This window comes from Taudactylus pleione, unplaced genomic scaffold, assembly GCF_031769625.1.
Source record: "Taudactylus pleione unplaced genomic scaffold, aTauple2 ptg000374l, whole genome shotgun sequence".
Classification (NCBI taxonomy): Eukaryota; Metazoa; Chordata; class Amphibia; order Anura; family Myobatrachidae; genus Taudactylus; species Taudactylus pleione.
Window position 1 is genome coordinate 5,886,329 of NW_028284775.1, and position 18,751 is coordinate 5,905,079.

The 18,751-nt window shown below is 42.8% G+C and overlaps 1 protein-coding gene across 1 annotated transcript in view; it reads left to right on the plus strand.

Annotated features, from left to right (window-relative positions):
- The window catches only part of LOC148508205 (uncharacterized), a 64,922-nt gene extending 47,063 nt beyond the window's left edge, over nt 1–17,859 (plus strand). Inside the window, exons 2-4 of the mRNA XM_088444927.1 lie at nt 4,485–4,592; nt 10,318–10,461; nt 16,528–17,859. Coding sequence (XP_088301053.1) covers nt 4,504–4,592; nt 10,318–10,461; nt 16,528–16,789 — 495 coding nt within the window. The 5' untranslated portion in view covers nt 4,485–4,503 and the 3' untranslated portion in view covers nt 16,790–17,859. The remainder of the gene's footprint in view (nt 1–4,484; nt 4,593–10,317; nt 10,462–16,527) is intronic.
- The last annotated feature ends 892 nt before the right edge of the window (nt 17,860–18,751 follow it).

An 18,751-nucleotide genomic window follows, 5' to 3' on the forward strand; every position in this document is an offset into this window, starting at 1 on the left:
AAGAGTGACTAAAATAAATCAAAGATTCTGCAAATAACACTTTGGGTCTGATTCAGAGTTCCATGCAATGCCGAAGTTCAGGGAGTTGCTACAGCACGTGTGCGAGATCCCTAAAAGCTCCTATGGTGAATGTGTTACACAGAGTGTACACACCAAGGTTTTTTTATTGAGACGTATGGTATCAGAAATGTATTGGAAAAAGTGCTGGGCATTCTTTGGTGGTGACTGGGAGGTGGCAAAACAGACACACGGAGATGGTCCATCTTATAAGCGTGTTATGGGAGTGTCGCGGGATGTTGCTGAAGTGTTTATGTAGACAGATGCCCATTCGTTCACTTTGTAGGCCATACTCAGACAGAAAATCTGTACCTGCCATAGGGCTAGCGCACGTTTCGATGGTGGTGTCATACAACTTGTGTTGCTCATTTATCATGACTACTTTCTTCATACCTAACCTCATCACACATGCTGCTCCACATTGATTACAAAACCTTTATTGCACCGGTGCAGGAAGTTTAATTATCAGCTACTGTCAGCTCCCTGAATCCCTACATGCCTGCGCCCTGCTAATCACTGCAGTGGCAGTGGTACCATTGAGCCCATGAACTAGCTCCTTCGTCTCATGGTGCATGCGTGCCGCTTTAGCATTTTTTACACATCATCATCATCTGGATGAAATCTTAATTACAATTACTCCATGTGTGTCTGGCTTGTGTTATTGGCCTTGTTTACGTCTCCTGGATACTCCTTGGGGTCATTCCAATTATGCGTGATGATCTCACGGTTGCCAGTCATCGCGGCAAAAGCAGCACTTTATGGAAGCCAGAACTCACACAAAAGTATGGGTCTGCCAGCAAAATTGAGCGAATTCGGGCTCAGAGCAGGCTGCAAGGGGTGCAAGATGTGGTGTAGTTGCCGGTGTTTTAAATTGGCAAAATATCTACCAAGAATAACATCACAGGGGACTTATCCCATTCACTTGCACCTGAATGGGCGTAACTGGATGGCAACAGGGCGATCAAGTGTTTTGAAGGCATATCCTGAGCGTACAGGTGCACATTGATAGTGATGACAGTTACTGCTACAAGAATATGGATAGAGGCTGTGCAGCTGCATAGCTGCATGTAACTCAGTATAAAGGCAATGTTTTCATTTAATCTGTACATACAATGCGACCACACTTGCATCCGACTTTGTATCAGACCAAGAGAACCTGGTGCAGAGTTGGAAGGGAATCAGGTGTACATTGCTGAAAAGACGCATAGTACGTTCGATCATATGCAGAATTGTACACATCTTCAGATATGTCTGCAACTGCAGCATATGCGGTTTGCTACTAGTCATCATCATCATCGTCAGTGAAGACTTGCACCTAGGCTACACTAAATGCAAAAGATACAACCCCAAACAAATGTATTTTGCCTATGTCCAAGTCTGCACAGGACACATTTGTGTGAACAAACACCCACTGCTTATGTGACAACGCTCCATCACAACCTAATTCTAGTATGCATTTTTGGTGCATGTGAAGTGTGAATAAATGGAAAATATGCACCACAAACATAGGTATAGATTCAACTCTGCATCAGCCCCAGGTAGTAAGAGAGACCAGTGATGCCAGAGCGAGCTAGGAGTGGTATCCTGAGTGTATGCTCAGGGCATATATATGAGATGACTGGTATGAGCAACGGTATGCGCTGTTACAGGCACCCAGGAAGTTTTAGAAAATCTGTAGGAATCTATAGGAAAATGTACAGCAGAGTGAGGTGAAGATGGTGTATGCATATCTCTCAACAGTCCTGATTTTTGCTGAACAGTCCCCATTTGATGGGACTGGCCTGCTGTATATGATCTGTTCATCATATACAGCAACTCATATATATGGTTTCAGACCTCTGTCCTGACATGACAGAGGTCTGAAACCATGTCCACTGTTAGATGTTTGGCAAGCTTAAGCTGGGTACACACTACACGATGTGCATCCAGCACAATAACACCGGCGATGGGACCCTGCATGCAGCAAGTGCATACACACTTGCCCATGCCGGATCTGACGGGGAAGAGCTACAGTACATGTCATGCTACATTCTGCAGCATGGCATCGTTAGCGACTTCCCCCGTCGGCCTTGCAGTAGGGCCGAGGGGCGATGTCGCTAGCGACCCGTGGGAGTGCGCATATCATAGGTACACATTAGACTATGTACCCGATATGTTGCTCCGATCAGCGGGATTGGACAACATATTGTCTAGTGCAGTGGTCTGCAACCTGTAGCTTGCGAGTTACCGGTAGCTTGCGGTCTTAATTTTGGTAGCTCATCTAGCTGCAGTACTGCCGAGTTAACTAGGAGGAAGTGACCTCTGCATCAACGCCATGGCTGGAGCCACAGGGAAGCACGTCAGGTAATTGTCAATGCCTCTACAGCAATCACCTGATGTGCGTCCCCGTGGTTCCACGGCGGAGCGAGTGACTCCCGCCCTGACGGAAAATCACACAGCAGCCCTGCCTATACCTTTTGCTCCTCTACTACACGTACCTCCTTGGAGCCGGTAATTAACAGTGAAATGTGCCTGTGCTTAAATTTTATTTACAAACTGCAACAATATCACTGTAATTATTAAATGCATTCTTATTTTCTATGAAACTTTTTTTTTTTTTTCATTACATTATCTTCAATTGTTCGATTTTTTTTTTTTCTACAATTTTAGTAGCTTTTCAGGTTTCATTTTTCTAAAGTAGCTCACACCTCAACGTTGGAGACCACTGGTCTAGTGTGTACCCAGCTTAAGGGTGTATGGGGAGAGCAGTGGGAGGTATGGGGTGGCTTAACACTACAGAAAAACAAGGTACTCCCACTGGGGGTGTAGCATACTTCCCTACTTTTGAAAAAGCATTTCAAGGAAATTGTGAAAACAACACCAATGAGCGTGCGTTAAAGTTTACGTGTACTGCTACATCTGAGGGGCGTGTCATAAACCTGACTTACATCCAATTGTAAACGAGCCTAAAAGCAGTCAGTAAGATCTATTTGTTGATGAAAATACAATGGTACTTTTCAGAAAATGCATGTAGCCATAGGAATCATTGTGCCTTATAACCAATACAGGGAAATTATACCAATGATCCTATTTGAATGTATATATCTCAGGTGTTTTTTTAAATATAGCAGTCTACATAAAGGGGGTAAGGTGCAATCAGGGAGATTACTATACTCTTCATGGAAACAGGGAGATTGCTACTATTTCAGGGAGTCTCCCTAACAATGATGGAGAGTTGGCAAGTATGGGGTGTAGCCGCACCTACTATAAAACAGTCACATCCCCAGAATGTGGCACGCATGACCTTAAATAAACACCTGAATGTTGAAACCTATGTGTATAAGTACATTATATCATACCTGCCGACTTTCTGGCTGCTCCTTCCGGGAGGGAGCAGCCAGATCGGCAGGATGGGGGGGCGTGGCCGGGACAAGGGGGACAGCACTTGTGGGCATGGCGGGGTCACGTGATTGCGTCAGATTGGCTCCGCCCCCACTACACAATGCCAATAAAATAGGCATTGTGAAGCAGGGGGCGGGGCCAAAATTAGGCAAATCGCGTCACCCCCCCGGCTGCGGGGTTTGCAGGGGTTATTGCGGGGGGGGCTAGGAGGGGTGGGCGGCAGCCGGGAGAATTGCCTGCCTTCCCAGGAGGTCGGGAGCGGCACACGATTTTCGGGAGGCTCCCAACCAAATCGGGAGGGTAGGCAAGTTTGCATTATGTATATAAAAGACTGTAAATAAACTACTATTTAATACAATTGAGCATCAATCTATAGATTGTAAGCTTGCGAGCAGGGCCTTCCTACCTATATATCTGTCTGTTATTATCCAGTTTTGTTCTATTAATGCTTACAATTGTAAAGCGCAACGGAATATGCTGCGCTATATAAGAAACTGTTAATAAATAAATAAATAAATCAATAGTAACATGAAGAGAACTAGACTTGCTGCATTTGCTTCACTTTTCATAAACAGCATGTATTTGATAATATTTGCCTAAAGAGCCTGAGGTGAGAGACTGAACTGCAGCTGGTTGGTTGTCCAAAATGTAGTTCTAGGTAGGAGAGAAGGCTAACACACTATCAGCACTCTCTAGGCAAATGAGTTGCAAATATTTATTTTCATTTTCCATTTACTTATATTTTTTGGTCAAGTTTGTTTTAAACAACATTAAAATTCAAGCTAGATCTGTACGGATCTGTAAGTTAAATGACCACAATTTGCATGAAAAAATTCCACATTTCCAGTTGTTTAGGTGTCAGACCGAATAACCACATGAAGGTGACACTCACCACTTTAAGCTTATTGAAGACCTCGTCAAATTTTAAGCATTCATAAGTATCACAGTCAAGTAATGACTAGCATGAGCCCTTATTTAAATTAACCATTCCTGGACTTTAATGGCTTTAAAAAGTGTATATAATTATTATTTTGCTTGGTTTCCAGATTTTTACAGAATCACGAGATGTTCCTGTCTCAGAAATACCTGCAGGTGGTGACATTCCTAGGAATTGTGTGCTTTGCCTATCTACTTCCATCTGAGAACACAGAAAAGTAATGGCTTTTATTTAGTTTACTATCAGCTTATAGGGGAAATTGTAATGGTTCATTTACTGATGTTGTCTCTAGGTGCAAAATTTAGCAGTAAACTCCTCAACTAATCAGCAGGTAGCTTTTATGTCTCCTGTGGAAGATCCCTGAAGGGAGGTCAGTGTGGGAGTTGCCATGATCGGTAGCATTGTGTTAGTATGATGATGTGATGCACTGTGGAATCACGTCAACAAGCCTCTAGACCACCCACTTCACTGGGGAAGTGGGTAGGATCTGTGAGGCTGGTCTACTCTCTCGGGAGTTCAAAAGAATTCCCCACAAAATCCAGGAGTCTTCTTACTCATTCTCCCCTTTATCCCTTCCCCTTTCTTCTCCCCTTATATATGCCTCTCTCTCTCTACTTACCCCTTCTCTCGTACCCTATGCTCTGATGTCACCCCTCCCTCTGCCAAACCCCCTGTTCAACCCTCTAATCCACATGATTCTCACCTACTCAAGCCTGTCATTCTAAGTTCACTCATTACCTTTAGAAATGCTACTATACTATTGAATGGCAATAGAGTAAATCATGCTCTTATGCCAATTTCCCACATTTCACATTCATACTCACCTCCTAAAGCTCTGCCCTAACCCACGCTAAGCAATCTTGCTTTAAATCTGTAATCTCCTCCCAATCATTGAATCCTTGCCACCTCTTTGCCACAACTTTATCCTTTGCTGCAACTCTCTTCTTTGATTTATCCCTCCTCCCTCTCTGCTTCTGACTTCACTACCTACTTTGCTTCCAAGATTGACACCATACGCATACCATTTCTGCCCTCCACTATCATCCACTTTTTTCCCCTATATCCCCTACTTTCCTTCCCAACTTGTGCTCCTCTACCCTCAGCACTGTGGAAGAAGTCCATGTCCTCCTCTCATCTCCCTCCCTTCAACTTGTCCCCAAACACTACATCCCATCTTCTTTGGTCCATTTCTCTTGAAGACTGCACCTACTTTGCACATTTCTTCAACCTGTCCCTATTTGAGCACTGTTTCCTTGGCCTTCACACAAGTCCTTGTCTCACACATCCTTAAGAAACACTAATTTTACCCGATTTCTCTCTAAATCGAAGCCCTATCTCTCTCCATCCCTATGTCTCCAATTTCCTTGAGAGAATTGTCTATCTCCAATTCACCACATTCCTCACTTCCTGCACCCTCAACAAGGTCACTAAAGACCTACTCATTGCCAAAGTCAGTGGTCACTTTTCATCCTCTTATATCTGCCTGCCATCTTTGACACTGTTGATCACCCCCACCTCCTTCAAACCCTCCATTCCTTCAGTCTCCATGATTCTGTATTCTAATGGTTCACTTTTAACTTCACTAATCATTCCTTTTGTGCCTCTTACTCTTCAAAAACATCCAAAGCTCCTTTAGACTTCAATATCACCTCTACACTGATGATACTCAAATGTACCTCTTCTCCCCCTGACCTCTCTCCCTTCATCCTCTCTAGTTTCTTCCTGCCTTTCTGCCATCTAGTCCTTGACATCCCAATGCTTTCTTAATCTAAACATGGCCAAGAGAAAACTCATTGTTTTTAATTCTTCCAGGGCCCCCATCACCCCCACTCTCTTTTTGTTGATATAAAGTCCACTGCCTGGGTGTCATTTTTGACACCTTTTCATTCACCCCTCATATTCAACATGTCTCTCATTTCTGCCACTTCCAGTTTCCAGTTTCACAACCTCTCTAAGATCGGGACTTTTTTGATATCACCAAGCACTCATCTCCTGCTTTAACTACTGTAACCTCATCCTTTCATCACCCCTGTTCTTGCCTTTAATATAATCAGTATCCCCCCCATGGTAACCTACTTCACTGACTCCCTATTCCCTTTAAAGTCCATTTCAAACTCCTCACTCTTGAATATAAAGCTTTTAATCACTCCTCCGCCTCCTGCATCTCCAACCTAATTCTGTCCAAATCCACTTCTGTCCTCTCTGCTCTTCAATTGATTGCTGCTTCTGGTCCACCCTGGTAACCTCCTCTCAAGCCTGCCTCTAAGGCCTCTCACACTCCCTCCCCCTCTTCTGGGACTCACTCCATCCCTAGACTTTCTACCAGTCTTGCTACAGTAGCTTTAAACACGCTCTCAAAAAATAGTCTTTCCATTAAAGTCTACCAGCCCTCCTAAATCTCTACTTACCTCTATGGCTCTTGGTGTCTTCCCATATTCACTCTCCAACTGTTCTCCATTCCCCTTAGAATGTAAGCTGTCATAGGCAGGATAACTGATACTGTATTCGCCTTTACCTTGTGTACAGGAAATATAGTGAATTGCCCTACCCTTGCCCCATGACCTTGCCCTACCTAATCTGTAATTTTATTACTGTATGTTGTTCCTTGACATGTCAATTTACACTATATTATACTTATTATTGTACTTGTATGTCAATCTCCATTGCTACTATGTATATTCCTTGTACGGTGCTGCAAAAACTTTGTCGTGCTTAAAACTTAAAAGTTAGTAATAATAATAACAATAATGTAGAGCAAGTTGAATTCTGCTATACACTCTAAATATCCTGTGCACAACAATTAGGTGATGTTTTTAATTACACTAATCAATGAAATTCTCAAATGTACATATCCGTATATATATAATTGTACATTTTGTGGACTGTGAGACGTAATAGGTACCTAAACCCATCCAAACACATGGAGAACATACAAAGTCAACTCAGATAGGGCCCTGGTGGGGATCTTACCCATGTTAACTAATGTGTCATTGTGCTGCCTCATGGAATGCGTTTTTAGTTTTCAACCCTATAGACAGTTTGGATCTGAAATCGGTTTGTAAATCTCATAACAAATTGCTCTTTAGAAAACCTCTCAATGAATGTACTAAGGGCAGAAATGTGGTCAAACCCCGAAAATGCTGTTTTCGAGGGTTTGACTGCATTTCTCCTATGTACTAAGATCCAGAATGCTATGCATTCCGGGGCTTCGAACCGGTGGGTAACGCCATTTTTAGATGGCATTACCCAATAGAAGCCTATAAGCTTCATTCCACGTCCTACGGTGAGAGGTATCAGATCAGATCCCTCCCAGTGTGCCCGGCGGCATGTGTCATTCTGTGCATGCGCAGAAGGACGCCAAAGGGACTTCTGGGTCATAAACCTCGAAGCACCTCTATTGCAAAGAACAACTCTTAACGGGTGAGCTGTCCTTTGCAATTTTCTAGGTACATACTGGCGTTATTATCGCCGCTATGTACCCGATAAGTGGCAGGATGTACAGCATCGCAAATGAGATGCTTAGTACATCCCACCCATACTGGTCTGTGAGATCATTATTATAATTTCTGTAGTACCAACATATTCTGTAGCTCTGTACAATAATGATTAATTAAACAAGTAATGTAAGTCCAGTCAGTGTAGAGAATATCTGATTTGTTAACCTGTTTCAAAATCTTCCTCTCTGTGATTCATTGCTTATGAAGCACACTCCACAAGTTGGTGACCATTCACTTTGCTATATTCTTTAATGAAAAATTAAAAAGTTCCATTGAAAAAAACAAAAAGTTTCTGAAATTCCATGCTACCACCTACTTCTCTTAACATTAGTTATAGTCTCTTGACAAATGTGCATTAGAACAGAGGCCCTGATTCAGAGCCGGACGCTCTGACAGAGTGCTCGCTCTGAATCAGGGCCGTCCCTCTGTTTTATTTTAGCAGCCTCCTGGCCACTCGCATAGCTGTGGGTGACCACCCACAGCTATAGCGAGCGGCCAAAATGAAGGTCGCGATGGCTGAGACCATCGCGACCATCGCGCTTGCGATGAGACCCTTGTGGTAGGGTCTCGTCTTCCGCAAGCCCTGGAGTGCTTTCGGCTCTATCAGAGCCGAGAGCACTCCCACTGACATCACTTGTGATGTCAGTGGGGCCGGCCCCAGACGGTAGGCGTTCCCATGGGAATGCCTCCGTCTGGCCAGCCACGCCCCCGGCACGCCCACCAAAGGGGGCGTGCTGTCACTCCCCATCGACAGCACGCCCCCTTTGTAGCTTGGCCGTCGCTATCCAGGTCTCGCGCATGCGCACAACAGAGCCGGCTCCCTTGTGCGCATGCGCACTGGGCCAACATCGACCAGCATTCCAGCGCTCAGTGCACGCAAGCGGGTCTGAATCAGGCCCAGAGTTCTGTCTTGAACATTATTAACCCTAGTTTCTTACTCTTCCAGAGTAGCAGTGATGCTTAGGTCCCTCTAGTCCTCTTATTGTTATCAGTATACAATTTTATGTTTTTCAGATTTCTATGCTTGGAGAATTTAAACTGGTTTTGGACTATCAGTGTACCAGGGACACCCATGTAATTGTCAGCTGACTGTTGCTGTCCCACATTCCTTGTGAATTCTAGAGTCAGCAATTAAAAAAATTACAATTTTGAATATACTGTTTATATAATATCAGTTCACTTTTATGTCACCTTTCGATTAAGTGCAGCTTTCATTATGCTACCAAGTTTGACTCGGGTGGAAAGTTAGCAGTATAAAGGAGGACTACATATTTAGAAAGTAAGCATCTCTCTCTAGAGACACTGAAAATCATTAAAATTCGGTAGAGTTTGTGTGTTCTATGTTTTCCAAGACCACTCCACTTGATATTTAACAGATAGGGGCTTGGATGTACTAAGCATCGCATCCGCAATGCTGTACAGTCCGCCACTTATCGGGTACATACCAGCAACAATATCTCCTGTTAAGAGCTGTCCTTTGCGATAGAGGAACTTCTGGGTTTATGACCCAGAAATCCCTCTGGCATCCTTCTGAACATGTGCAGAATGACGCACGCACAACCGGACACACTGAGAAGCATCCAATTGGATCCTACTCACTGCAGGACTCATTTCCTCAGTTGTTCATCCTACTCACTGCAGGGCGGAAAGAAGCCCAGAGGCTTCTATTGGGTAATGCCAACTAAAGATTCCGTTACCCACCGGGTCGAAGCTTAGAACATATGAGAAATGCAGTCACACCCCAATGGCATTTTCGGAGGTTTGACAGCCTTTCTGTCCTTAGCAAATCCCGCCCTATATCAGATGTAGAAAAGCACTTAATCCATACCTCTCAACTTTGTAAGGTTCAGGATTGGGACTGCCACATGCCGAAGGCGTGCACGCCCGAAAAGGGGGTGTGGCCTCATGATGAAGGGGCATGGCTTTGCAACATGCCCACTCTTTGTCACTCCAGAGGTATGACTAACTTCCACGGAGATGCTGTGTTGCCCTCAGAGCTTTCACCCACGAACAGTAAAGAGATGCCGTGTGCATGCAGAGCAGCTGTGAGATTAAATTCCCCCAACTTCCCCCACCGCAGTAGCGGCTCCAGGCACGGGCAAGCCGGTCCGTCGCCTGGAGCGCTACTGTTTCCGGAGGGCGCAGGAAACGCCCACCTCCCTCCCAGCGCTATGTTATATATTTAAGCTCAGGGGGGAGGGAGCGGAGGAGGGAAGGGGCTGCAACACAGGACGTCGTTGGGAGCAGCACAGCCTAGCGCCGGCCCTGCACCACCGCGAGACACTGCGGCCCGCGGGTGGGATGGCGGGACAGTATCTGAATAGTGGGACTGTCCTGCCAGAAGTGTGTCTAGGCAATACAATCTGCTTATTGCAGCCATGCGCAATATAATAATGTAAGCTATAGCTTCCTTCTAACTACATGACTCTCTGTTGTTTGTTTTAGAGAGAGATCAGTTGCAGAGACTCAGCTAATGCATGATACAGGAAAGATGATTGAAGAAATAACTCGACACAGATGGTTACAAAGTTTACTGGAGACCATTCACAACCCAGGCCGAAGAACACTTTCTTTGTTGAAGCACAATAAGTACATAATTATAGAAGCAATATGCAATATGAAAAGATCTGATATTATAAGGACAGAAATTAAAATTGTATGAAAATCTTATTACTTAAATTACTCATTACATTATAAGAAATAAATGTAATAGTCCTCATTTCCTCAGTTGTTCATTAAGATGGAGGTCCTGTCACACAGGAACCAAGCAGTGAGTGATGTATGTATTATTAAGAAAATAATTAAATAACTGGAAAATATACTAGATTAGTCCTCAAGTAATAAGTACATTTCTCCTATCTTTGTTTTGCGAGTAATTTGGTTTCAATGTTCTGATGATTACAAGCAAAATGAAGCTGCAAACTGTACAGTTATGATACGATTCTGATTGGCCAGTTTGATCTGCATGTACCATACCTGACTAGTAAACAAGTTTAAAGGATGACCACCTAGGAGGTGCAGGTGTCATGCGCACACTGCAATGTATCCGCTGGATCAGTACAATTTATACATATGCCTGGGCACATCGAATAGCAAAGCAAATATTAAAAGTGAAATAGCTGACATTGGAATTAAACACAACTCCTTTCCACTTTATTTCCCAAAGTTATCTAATATGAGGACAAATGATCTGGAATATGTCAGGAAGAATGATGCTGATTTAAAGAGACATTTAGGGGTATATTTACTAAAGTATAGGTTTTTAGAAGTGGAGATGTTGCTCAGAGCAACCAATCTGATTCTAGCTATTCTACTTGAAAGTGATAGATAAATGTTAAGTAGAATCTGATTAGTTGCTATGGGCAAAATCTCCACTTCTAAAAACCTGCACTTTAGTAAATATACCCCTTACTATCTTGAAGTTTGGAGGCTGAAACCGCAAACAGCATACAATGTGTGGCAGTTTAAAAAAACTCTAATTACTGTAGGCCAAACTAGATGGAAAACCTACTGCATACTGTAACATTTATGGCACTCCCACTGTCAGCATGCACTGTCCTGCCCATGACTGTTATTGCATGCTGGCTGTAGCTAGGGTTACCTCCCATCTGGGATTGCTCTGGACAGTCCGGAAATCAGGACATCTGTCTGGGTGGGCAGTGTCCGGAAATATGTGAAAAAAATAATTTACACTCACTGCTGACATCCCAATCTCCTATCCTACGAGCCCTCTCTGGTCTTGCCTGCAGTCCGCCTCCTATTCTCTTAGCGCTCCAGCCCACGACTTCCTGTCAGTATCAGGGGCTGCAGTGTGCTGTCATCTTTAGAATTGAACAGACTTGTCCCCTCATATCACAAGGTAAGTCAAGCCAAGGACATGAGGGAGCTGACTGTCTTGCTCAGACTTTGGTGGCATAAGGGGGGCCCTGTTATATAAAGCGGCATGACAGGCTGTGTCATATAAAGGGGCATAAGGAGCTCTGGCATATACAGGGACATAAGGGCACTAGCATATAAAGGTACATGAATGTCTCTGGCATATAAAGGTGCATGATGGCCTGTGTTATACAAAGGGGCATAAGGAGCATGATGGCATATGTCATACAAAGGGGCATAAGGAGCTATGGCATATAAAGGGGCATAATGGGTTCTGGCATATAAAGGGGCATGATGGACTGTGTCATATAAAAGGGCATAATGGGCTCTGGCATATAAAGGGGTTTGATGGGCTGTGTCATAAAAAAGGGTAAGAGTGTCACTGGCTTATAAAGACGGCTCTGATGACGCAAGTGTTTGCCCAATAATAAATGTTAAATAATGCCTTCTATTTCAAACAAAATAATAGTTGTGCACCTATTGATTAAAATTACTATTCATATAACGTAGGCAATATCAATATTTAGCAACAAATAGATTAGCATTTAACAGAACAAAGAGGGCACTACTATAATTTAGAATGAGAACATGGGTACTTTGTTGGTACTCCCTTACCTGATTCTTTGATTTTGGACCCCCCCCCCCCCCCCAGAGGTCCAGACCAATGCTGTGCAGCACAGACTGTTAGAGAAGGGGTGGGAGGTTTTTCTCTTCAGTTATTACTGGTAAGTGGTTTATGTTATTTCACTTGTCAGGACCATGTCTAAAAAAAATGTCACTTTAATGCTGCTTGACGTGATTTTACAAACTGCATGTTCATAAGTGCATAGTTTGTATAACATCAGTATGCCATTTTCAAATAAAGAGATTTCTATTTTCTGTGCAGTTTGGCCTTAAGCAACTGACAGACAAAAAAGTCACCAAAAACCGTAACCACACGTTAGTTCATTTCCTCATGTAATCAGAGTGATTAAAGAAATGCACCTCAATATTAAAAGAGGTTACACTATAAATTGTGGATGAGAAATAGAGGGCGACTCAATTTAGCACGATGCTGAATAGCCCAGGGAAGGAACTCCTGGAGCCATTCAATTGACCGCGCTGTTAAGTCCGACTAGATCCACTTAAGCCAGAGAATGCCGGTTACCGCGCCTTAAGCTGGGTGTTTTGTCTCGGTAATCGTCATTATTTAACTAAAGTGCAGGCTGCGAGGCTGTTAGCGCTGTGCTATGCTGGAAAACCGCATCCTCTGGAGGATGCAATTAGAAATCCTATAGTCAAACTTAACAGTGTGGTGAATTGAATAACTGTGGGAATCACTTTCTGAAGCTATTCAGCATTGCGCTGAATTGAATCGCCCCCTTTGATAGTTGAAATTATAGTCCGCTCCCTGACAGGCATTCCTTGTCTGATATTTCAGCCTTATTTTGTGTATATCTCCAAGGAACCTGTACATTTAGGTATCTCACAAAAGTGTAGCTGCAACTCCAACTGCTTTTAAACTTTAAAATTACAAGATGCACGCTAACCTCAGTAATTATATAAAGTTAAATGAGATGTCCATAGTTAGTGAAGGATATACACAACTTGCTTTATCCATTCCAACAGAACAATAAGGCTGACCTTAAAATAAGGATATTTAAAAAAAAAATCCACAAATATTGGTAAGCAGCTCATCAACCCCCCAAGAATCTTAACATTCTGGAAAATACAAGTTGATTTTGCATGTAGCGCACAAATACTGGGCGGCCTTATTTTTGCACTGAAATTTAGAATTGAGCTAGGTAGTAGTTGGACACAACATTCCCATCTCTAAGGGGTATCTTTACTAAAGTGCGGATTTTTAGAAGTGGAGATGTTGCCCATAGCAACCAATCAGATTCTACATTTATCTAGCACCTTCTAGAAGATAATAGCTAGAATCTGATTGGTTGCCATGGGCAACATCTCCACTTCTAAAAATCCACACAGTAGAAATTATACCTCTAAATCCATTCTGTTTGCTCATTATAAATGCGCCCCTGCAGTGTAACATGGGGCCTGATTCAGCATGGATCGCAATAGCAAAGCTGCATGCAGGCAGCTTTGCAACTGCGATCTGTGCAATAATGCAAATGCAGCAGGAGGTGTATTACACCCCCTGCTGCATTTGCGATCCCAGCACAGCGACAAAGGTTGTTACTCCAGATGCAACACTCCACCAAACGACGGCCAGCGACTCGCGTTCAACGATCGCGGGACCCTATAATAACCTGGCGAATATCGACCAGGTTGGCCTGCATGCACGGTCGATGGACGATATCTTTATCGTCCATACGTGCCCGCATATAGCAGGCCATTGGTGGGTTGGAGGCACTGAAAAATGCACAATATGAACGATAACGATATGTTCGATATCGTCATCGTTCATTACGTGCATTTTTATCATACCGTGTGTACGCATCTTGAAAATATTATTAAATTATTATGCAGAAACAATACATATGTCTGACTAAAATAAAACATGTAAAAGGTAAGTGACTAGTTAGAGGTGTTTATAGTTTTTTAATAATTTTTGGACATCAAGTCAACTAACCACTCTATGGCAAATGCATGGAGTTGAAACAATGACAGTAGTTAACAATAGTATAAAACTATTTAAAAAAGTATGGGGAAAAAAACGCATGTGCAGTCTATACAGCCCTGTTATAAGCAGAGGTTAAAGTGTGCCGGAACGGGGCGGAACTGCGTTCCATCACTTCTATTTGGAGATGGAACCACATCAGCCCAGCGCCGCAGAGAGGCTCCATTTGCCAGGCACTCCCTGAGATTTTGTTACCAGAGGGAGCCCGGCTCCTTCCGCGCAGCGCCAGCCGGAGTTCACTTCTGAGCTCCGGCTCTCGCAGTGTGCACTATGGGAGAGACGTCATGACGTCTCTCACATAGTTCCGAGGAGCAGCCTGTTGGACGGTCATGGACGCAGGAGCGGGACTTAAGGCAAGTATTGTGGGAGTTTTTATATGTAAGCGGCACTACTACACGGGGCATTATTATTGGAGGCAGTACTACAGGGGAGCATTACAACTGGGGGCATTACTATTGGGGTCACTACTACAGGGGGCATTGCATAGGGGGTGCTGCATAAGGGGCACCACTCCTGGGGACACTGCAAAAGAGGCACTACTACTGGGGGCACTGTATAAGGGGAACTACCACTGTGGGCACTGGATAAGTGGCCCTACCACTGTAGGCATTGCATAAGGGGCACTACCACTGTGGTCACTACATAAGGGGCATTACCACTGTGGGCACTACATAAGGGGCACTGCCACCACTGGGGGCACTGCATAAGGGGCACCACTTCTGGGGGCACTACCACTACTGGGGGAACTGCATAAGGGGCACCACCACTGGTGACATTGCATAAGCGCACCACTACAGTAGGCATTGCATAAGAGGCACTATTACTGTGGGCAATATGTGTATTAGGGCCACTACTACTGTGGGCATTGTGTGGGCATTGTGTAAAAGGGGCACTACTGTGTGTCATAACATGAATAAGGGACACTACTATGTGGTGTAATGTGAATCAGGGGCACTATGTATGGTGTAATGTGGATAAGATTGTGCTACTGTGTGGCGTAATTTGAATGGGAATACTATTGTGTGACCACACCCCTTTTTTCTGTTGCGCGCTGTCCCTTTACTGAAAAAGCACCGACGAGGGTGTGAGTTCCACCACTTCTCTAGGACCACTTTAAGCACTGGTTATAAGAGATGCTTATCAAAGCCATTATATTTCCATTAACACAATAAATATGTAAAACCATCCACCTTTTGGGAAGAGGGTCTAAGCGATTCATTTGCAGGCCTATATAAAATGTAAATGTAAAAATAATGCTGAACAGTCTTTGCGAACAAACCTGCAAAGGTCCAGTTGTTCCGTAGTTAAACTGAACAACGGGATTATACAAACCCCTTGCAGTGGGGTGGCTAACGGAGACCTTTCAAGCCAGCCTGATGATCACATTGGGCCCACATTCCAAGCAATATTAGAATGTACTGTTCGAAAGCCACCAAACTGGCCAATAAGATATGTCCATGATGTTTAGTTTAAGACTATGAAAGTAACATATTTAAGAGTCAGCCTTTTCCATGTCCTTTCCATACTTACTCCATAATGATGGTCTAACCCAGATTTCTGTGGGGATGGGTACGGGATGCCGGCGTTCGGGATCCTGGCGGTCAGAATCCCTATGCCGGCATCCCGACAGGGTTAGAATACCTACACTTAGTCAGTCGGTATACTAACCCTCCCCCTACCCTAACCCTAATCCTCCCTCCCTGGTACCTGACCCTAACCTCCCCCCTAGTGCCTAAACCTAACCTTCCCCTTCCCGCACCCTAAACCTAACCCTCTTCTCTTAGTGCCTAACCCTCCCCCTAGTGCCTAACCCTAACTCTAGCCCTCCCCCTAACCCCGGTACTTACCTTCGGGATTCCAGTGGTCGGGATGCCCGCGCCGGGATTCTGTCAGTTATCGGGATTCTGGCGCCAGCATTCTGACCTCTGGAATCCCCTCCGTTGGTATTTTAACTGCATCCCGATTCTGTGTGAGCATGAACCACTGCATTTGAATAAAAGACATGTATATCATTTATATAATAATTAGGTCTTTTTCTAATGGAATATGTGTAATAACGAACCAATTAAATTAATAAATTATTGTTCTAATTTTCAGCATCATTAAAATTACTGTTACAATTGTAAATACTATAGCTCTCGTGTCTTGCCTTCTAGAGAGAGATCAGTCGCCGAAGCTCAGCTAATGCATGACAAAGGAAAGACTATTGAAGAAATAACTCGCCAGAGGTGGCTACAAGGTTTACTAGGAGTGGTGCACAACACAGGCCGGAGAGAGGTTCCTCTAATGAGGAATGTACGCAGGGATCTACATGGAATCAGTAACGAAGAACAGCAAGGGTTCAGCATCACACGAAATAACAGGAACCTGCAATACAAGACTGCAATTGCTGCGTATAGTAAAAAGATGGTTGAATAAAAATGACTGGGAATTTAGAAACTAGTCTGTTCAGTACTGCTAATAGAGTTATTGTTTTACCTTTATACCATGTTAGTTTAAAGCTTGGTGTTTGCTGCGGCGTGATTTACAAACAAATCAATGATTCAATGATTTATATGATGGTTCTAATTTAAGAAAATTAGTTTAATTTAATATGCATCTGTCTTTGGTAAGTCTGGCATAGTTTAATTTTAACTCTCTCGTCAGTGAATGAAAATAAAATAAGAGTGTGCCATTTTGTAAAATTAAGACTGCCATGACAGCCTAGTTCAAAGGTGATACAGGAAATGGTTATCTTTATGACCTTGCACCTCTATGGAGGTACCTTTATAACTATTTGCACATTATTAGGAAGTATTCATGTCTGCAGCCATCTCCCTAGCACAATACTTTCTAACATAACCCAAATCACCTGAGAAACAATGGTTGGCTCCAGTGTTTCTCATTCCTTTGTCAATACAGGTTGAGTCTCCCATATCCAAATATTCTGAAATACGGAATATTTTTAGCATGACTGAGAAAGTGAAGCCTTTGCTTTCTGATGGTTCAATGTACAAGAACTTTGTTTAAAACACAAAATTGTTAAAATACAGTATAAAATAACCTCCAGGCTCTGTATATAAGATGTATATGAAACATAAATGAATTTCATGTATGTACACAAACTTTGTTTTATGCACAAAATAATTAAAAATATTGTATACAATTACCTGCAAGCTGTGTGTATAAGGTGCATATAACACATAAAAGCATTCTGTGTGTATATTTGGGTCCCTTTCCCAAGATATTTCATTATGGTATGCAAATATTCTAAAATACGGAATATTCCGATATCCAAAATACCCCTGGCCCGAAGCATTTTGGATATGGGAGACTCAACCTGTATACCAATAACCTTGGCTGGATTTAATAACTTGTGCTAATGGTAATTTTTAGCATTATTTAATTGAGCCCATGTTATTACAAATAATAAAAATAAGTGCGAAATATGGGTGTAGACGTTTGTCTTACAGACGAGGCACGTTGGACAGCATTCTCGCATGCGTTAATGAGGTAAATTAATCAGATTTGTGGGGCGTTTGAGTCTTGCATAAGCAGTTAACTGTCTTTAATATATCTGTTCAGCTGTAATCCTTTCTGTGTTTTTAATTACGTCGCATTAAACATTTGGCAGATAAGGTGGATGTCAAATGAAAATAATCAAATGTAAGAATTATTCAGTGCATACTCAGTGGTTGTATGGTTATATACAAAAGCTCTGTGAATCTGGGGATTAGCACAATGTATGTATTACTTTGTGTGTGTCAGGGTAAATATATGAAATAGCACAATACACATGCTACTTACATTTTATTTGTGAGAATAAACTGAAAGGGGTACGCAGCTGCCTGAGACAAAAGCAACAGGACAAAATAATACTACATCTAAAAATAACTGACATAAATAGGAATTGTTGGCATTAATTATGATTAAAAAAAAGTTGTTTTATATTTCAGACCTCACAAATTCCTAGTTTAATCATCTAGACATGATGTGGAAAAAAGTTACACCTCATGTTCTGGCCTAAAGACAAGTTGGCCATACCCAGTGACTCAGCTAAAAAGGGGAGTCTCATTTAGGTATTATAAGTAACTGTTCTGGTTTTCCCTCTTATTTCACTAGAAATCAATCACCAGGTTATTTTTCCTATTACTCAAACTTGTTACGCCCTAGATCAGTGTTGATTTTAAGAGGGTTATGCAATGTTTGCAACGTTTTTCAAAAGACCATTGAAAGTCAGGCTTTGCAGGTAATTAATTAGAAAGAGACAGAATTACAGTTAATAACAGAAATTAACCCCTACCCCAGCTTAAGGTAAACTCATTCCTCCAACTGTTTTCCCTTATTTAGCTCTCAAGAATTAGTACGTGTATGTGATATGGTGCATACACACGGTCAGAT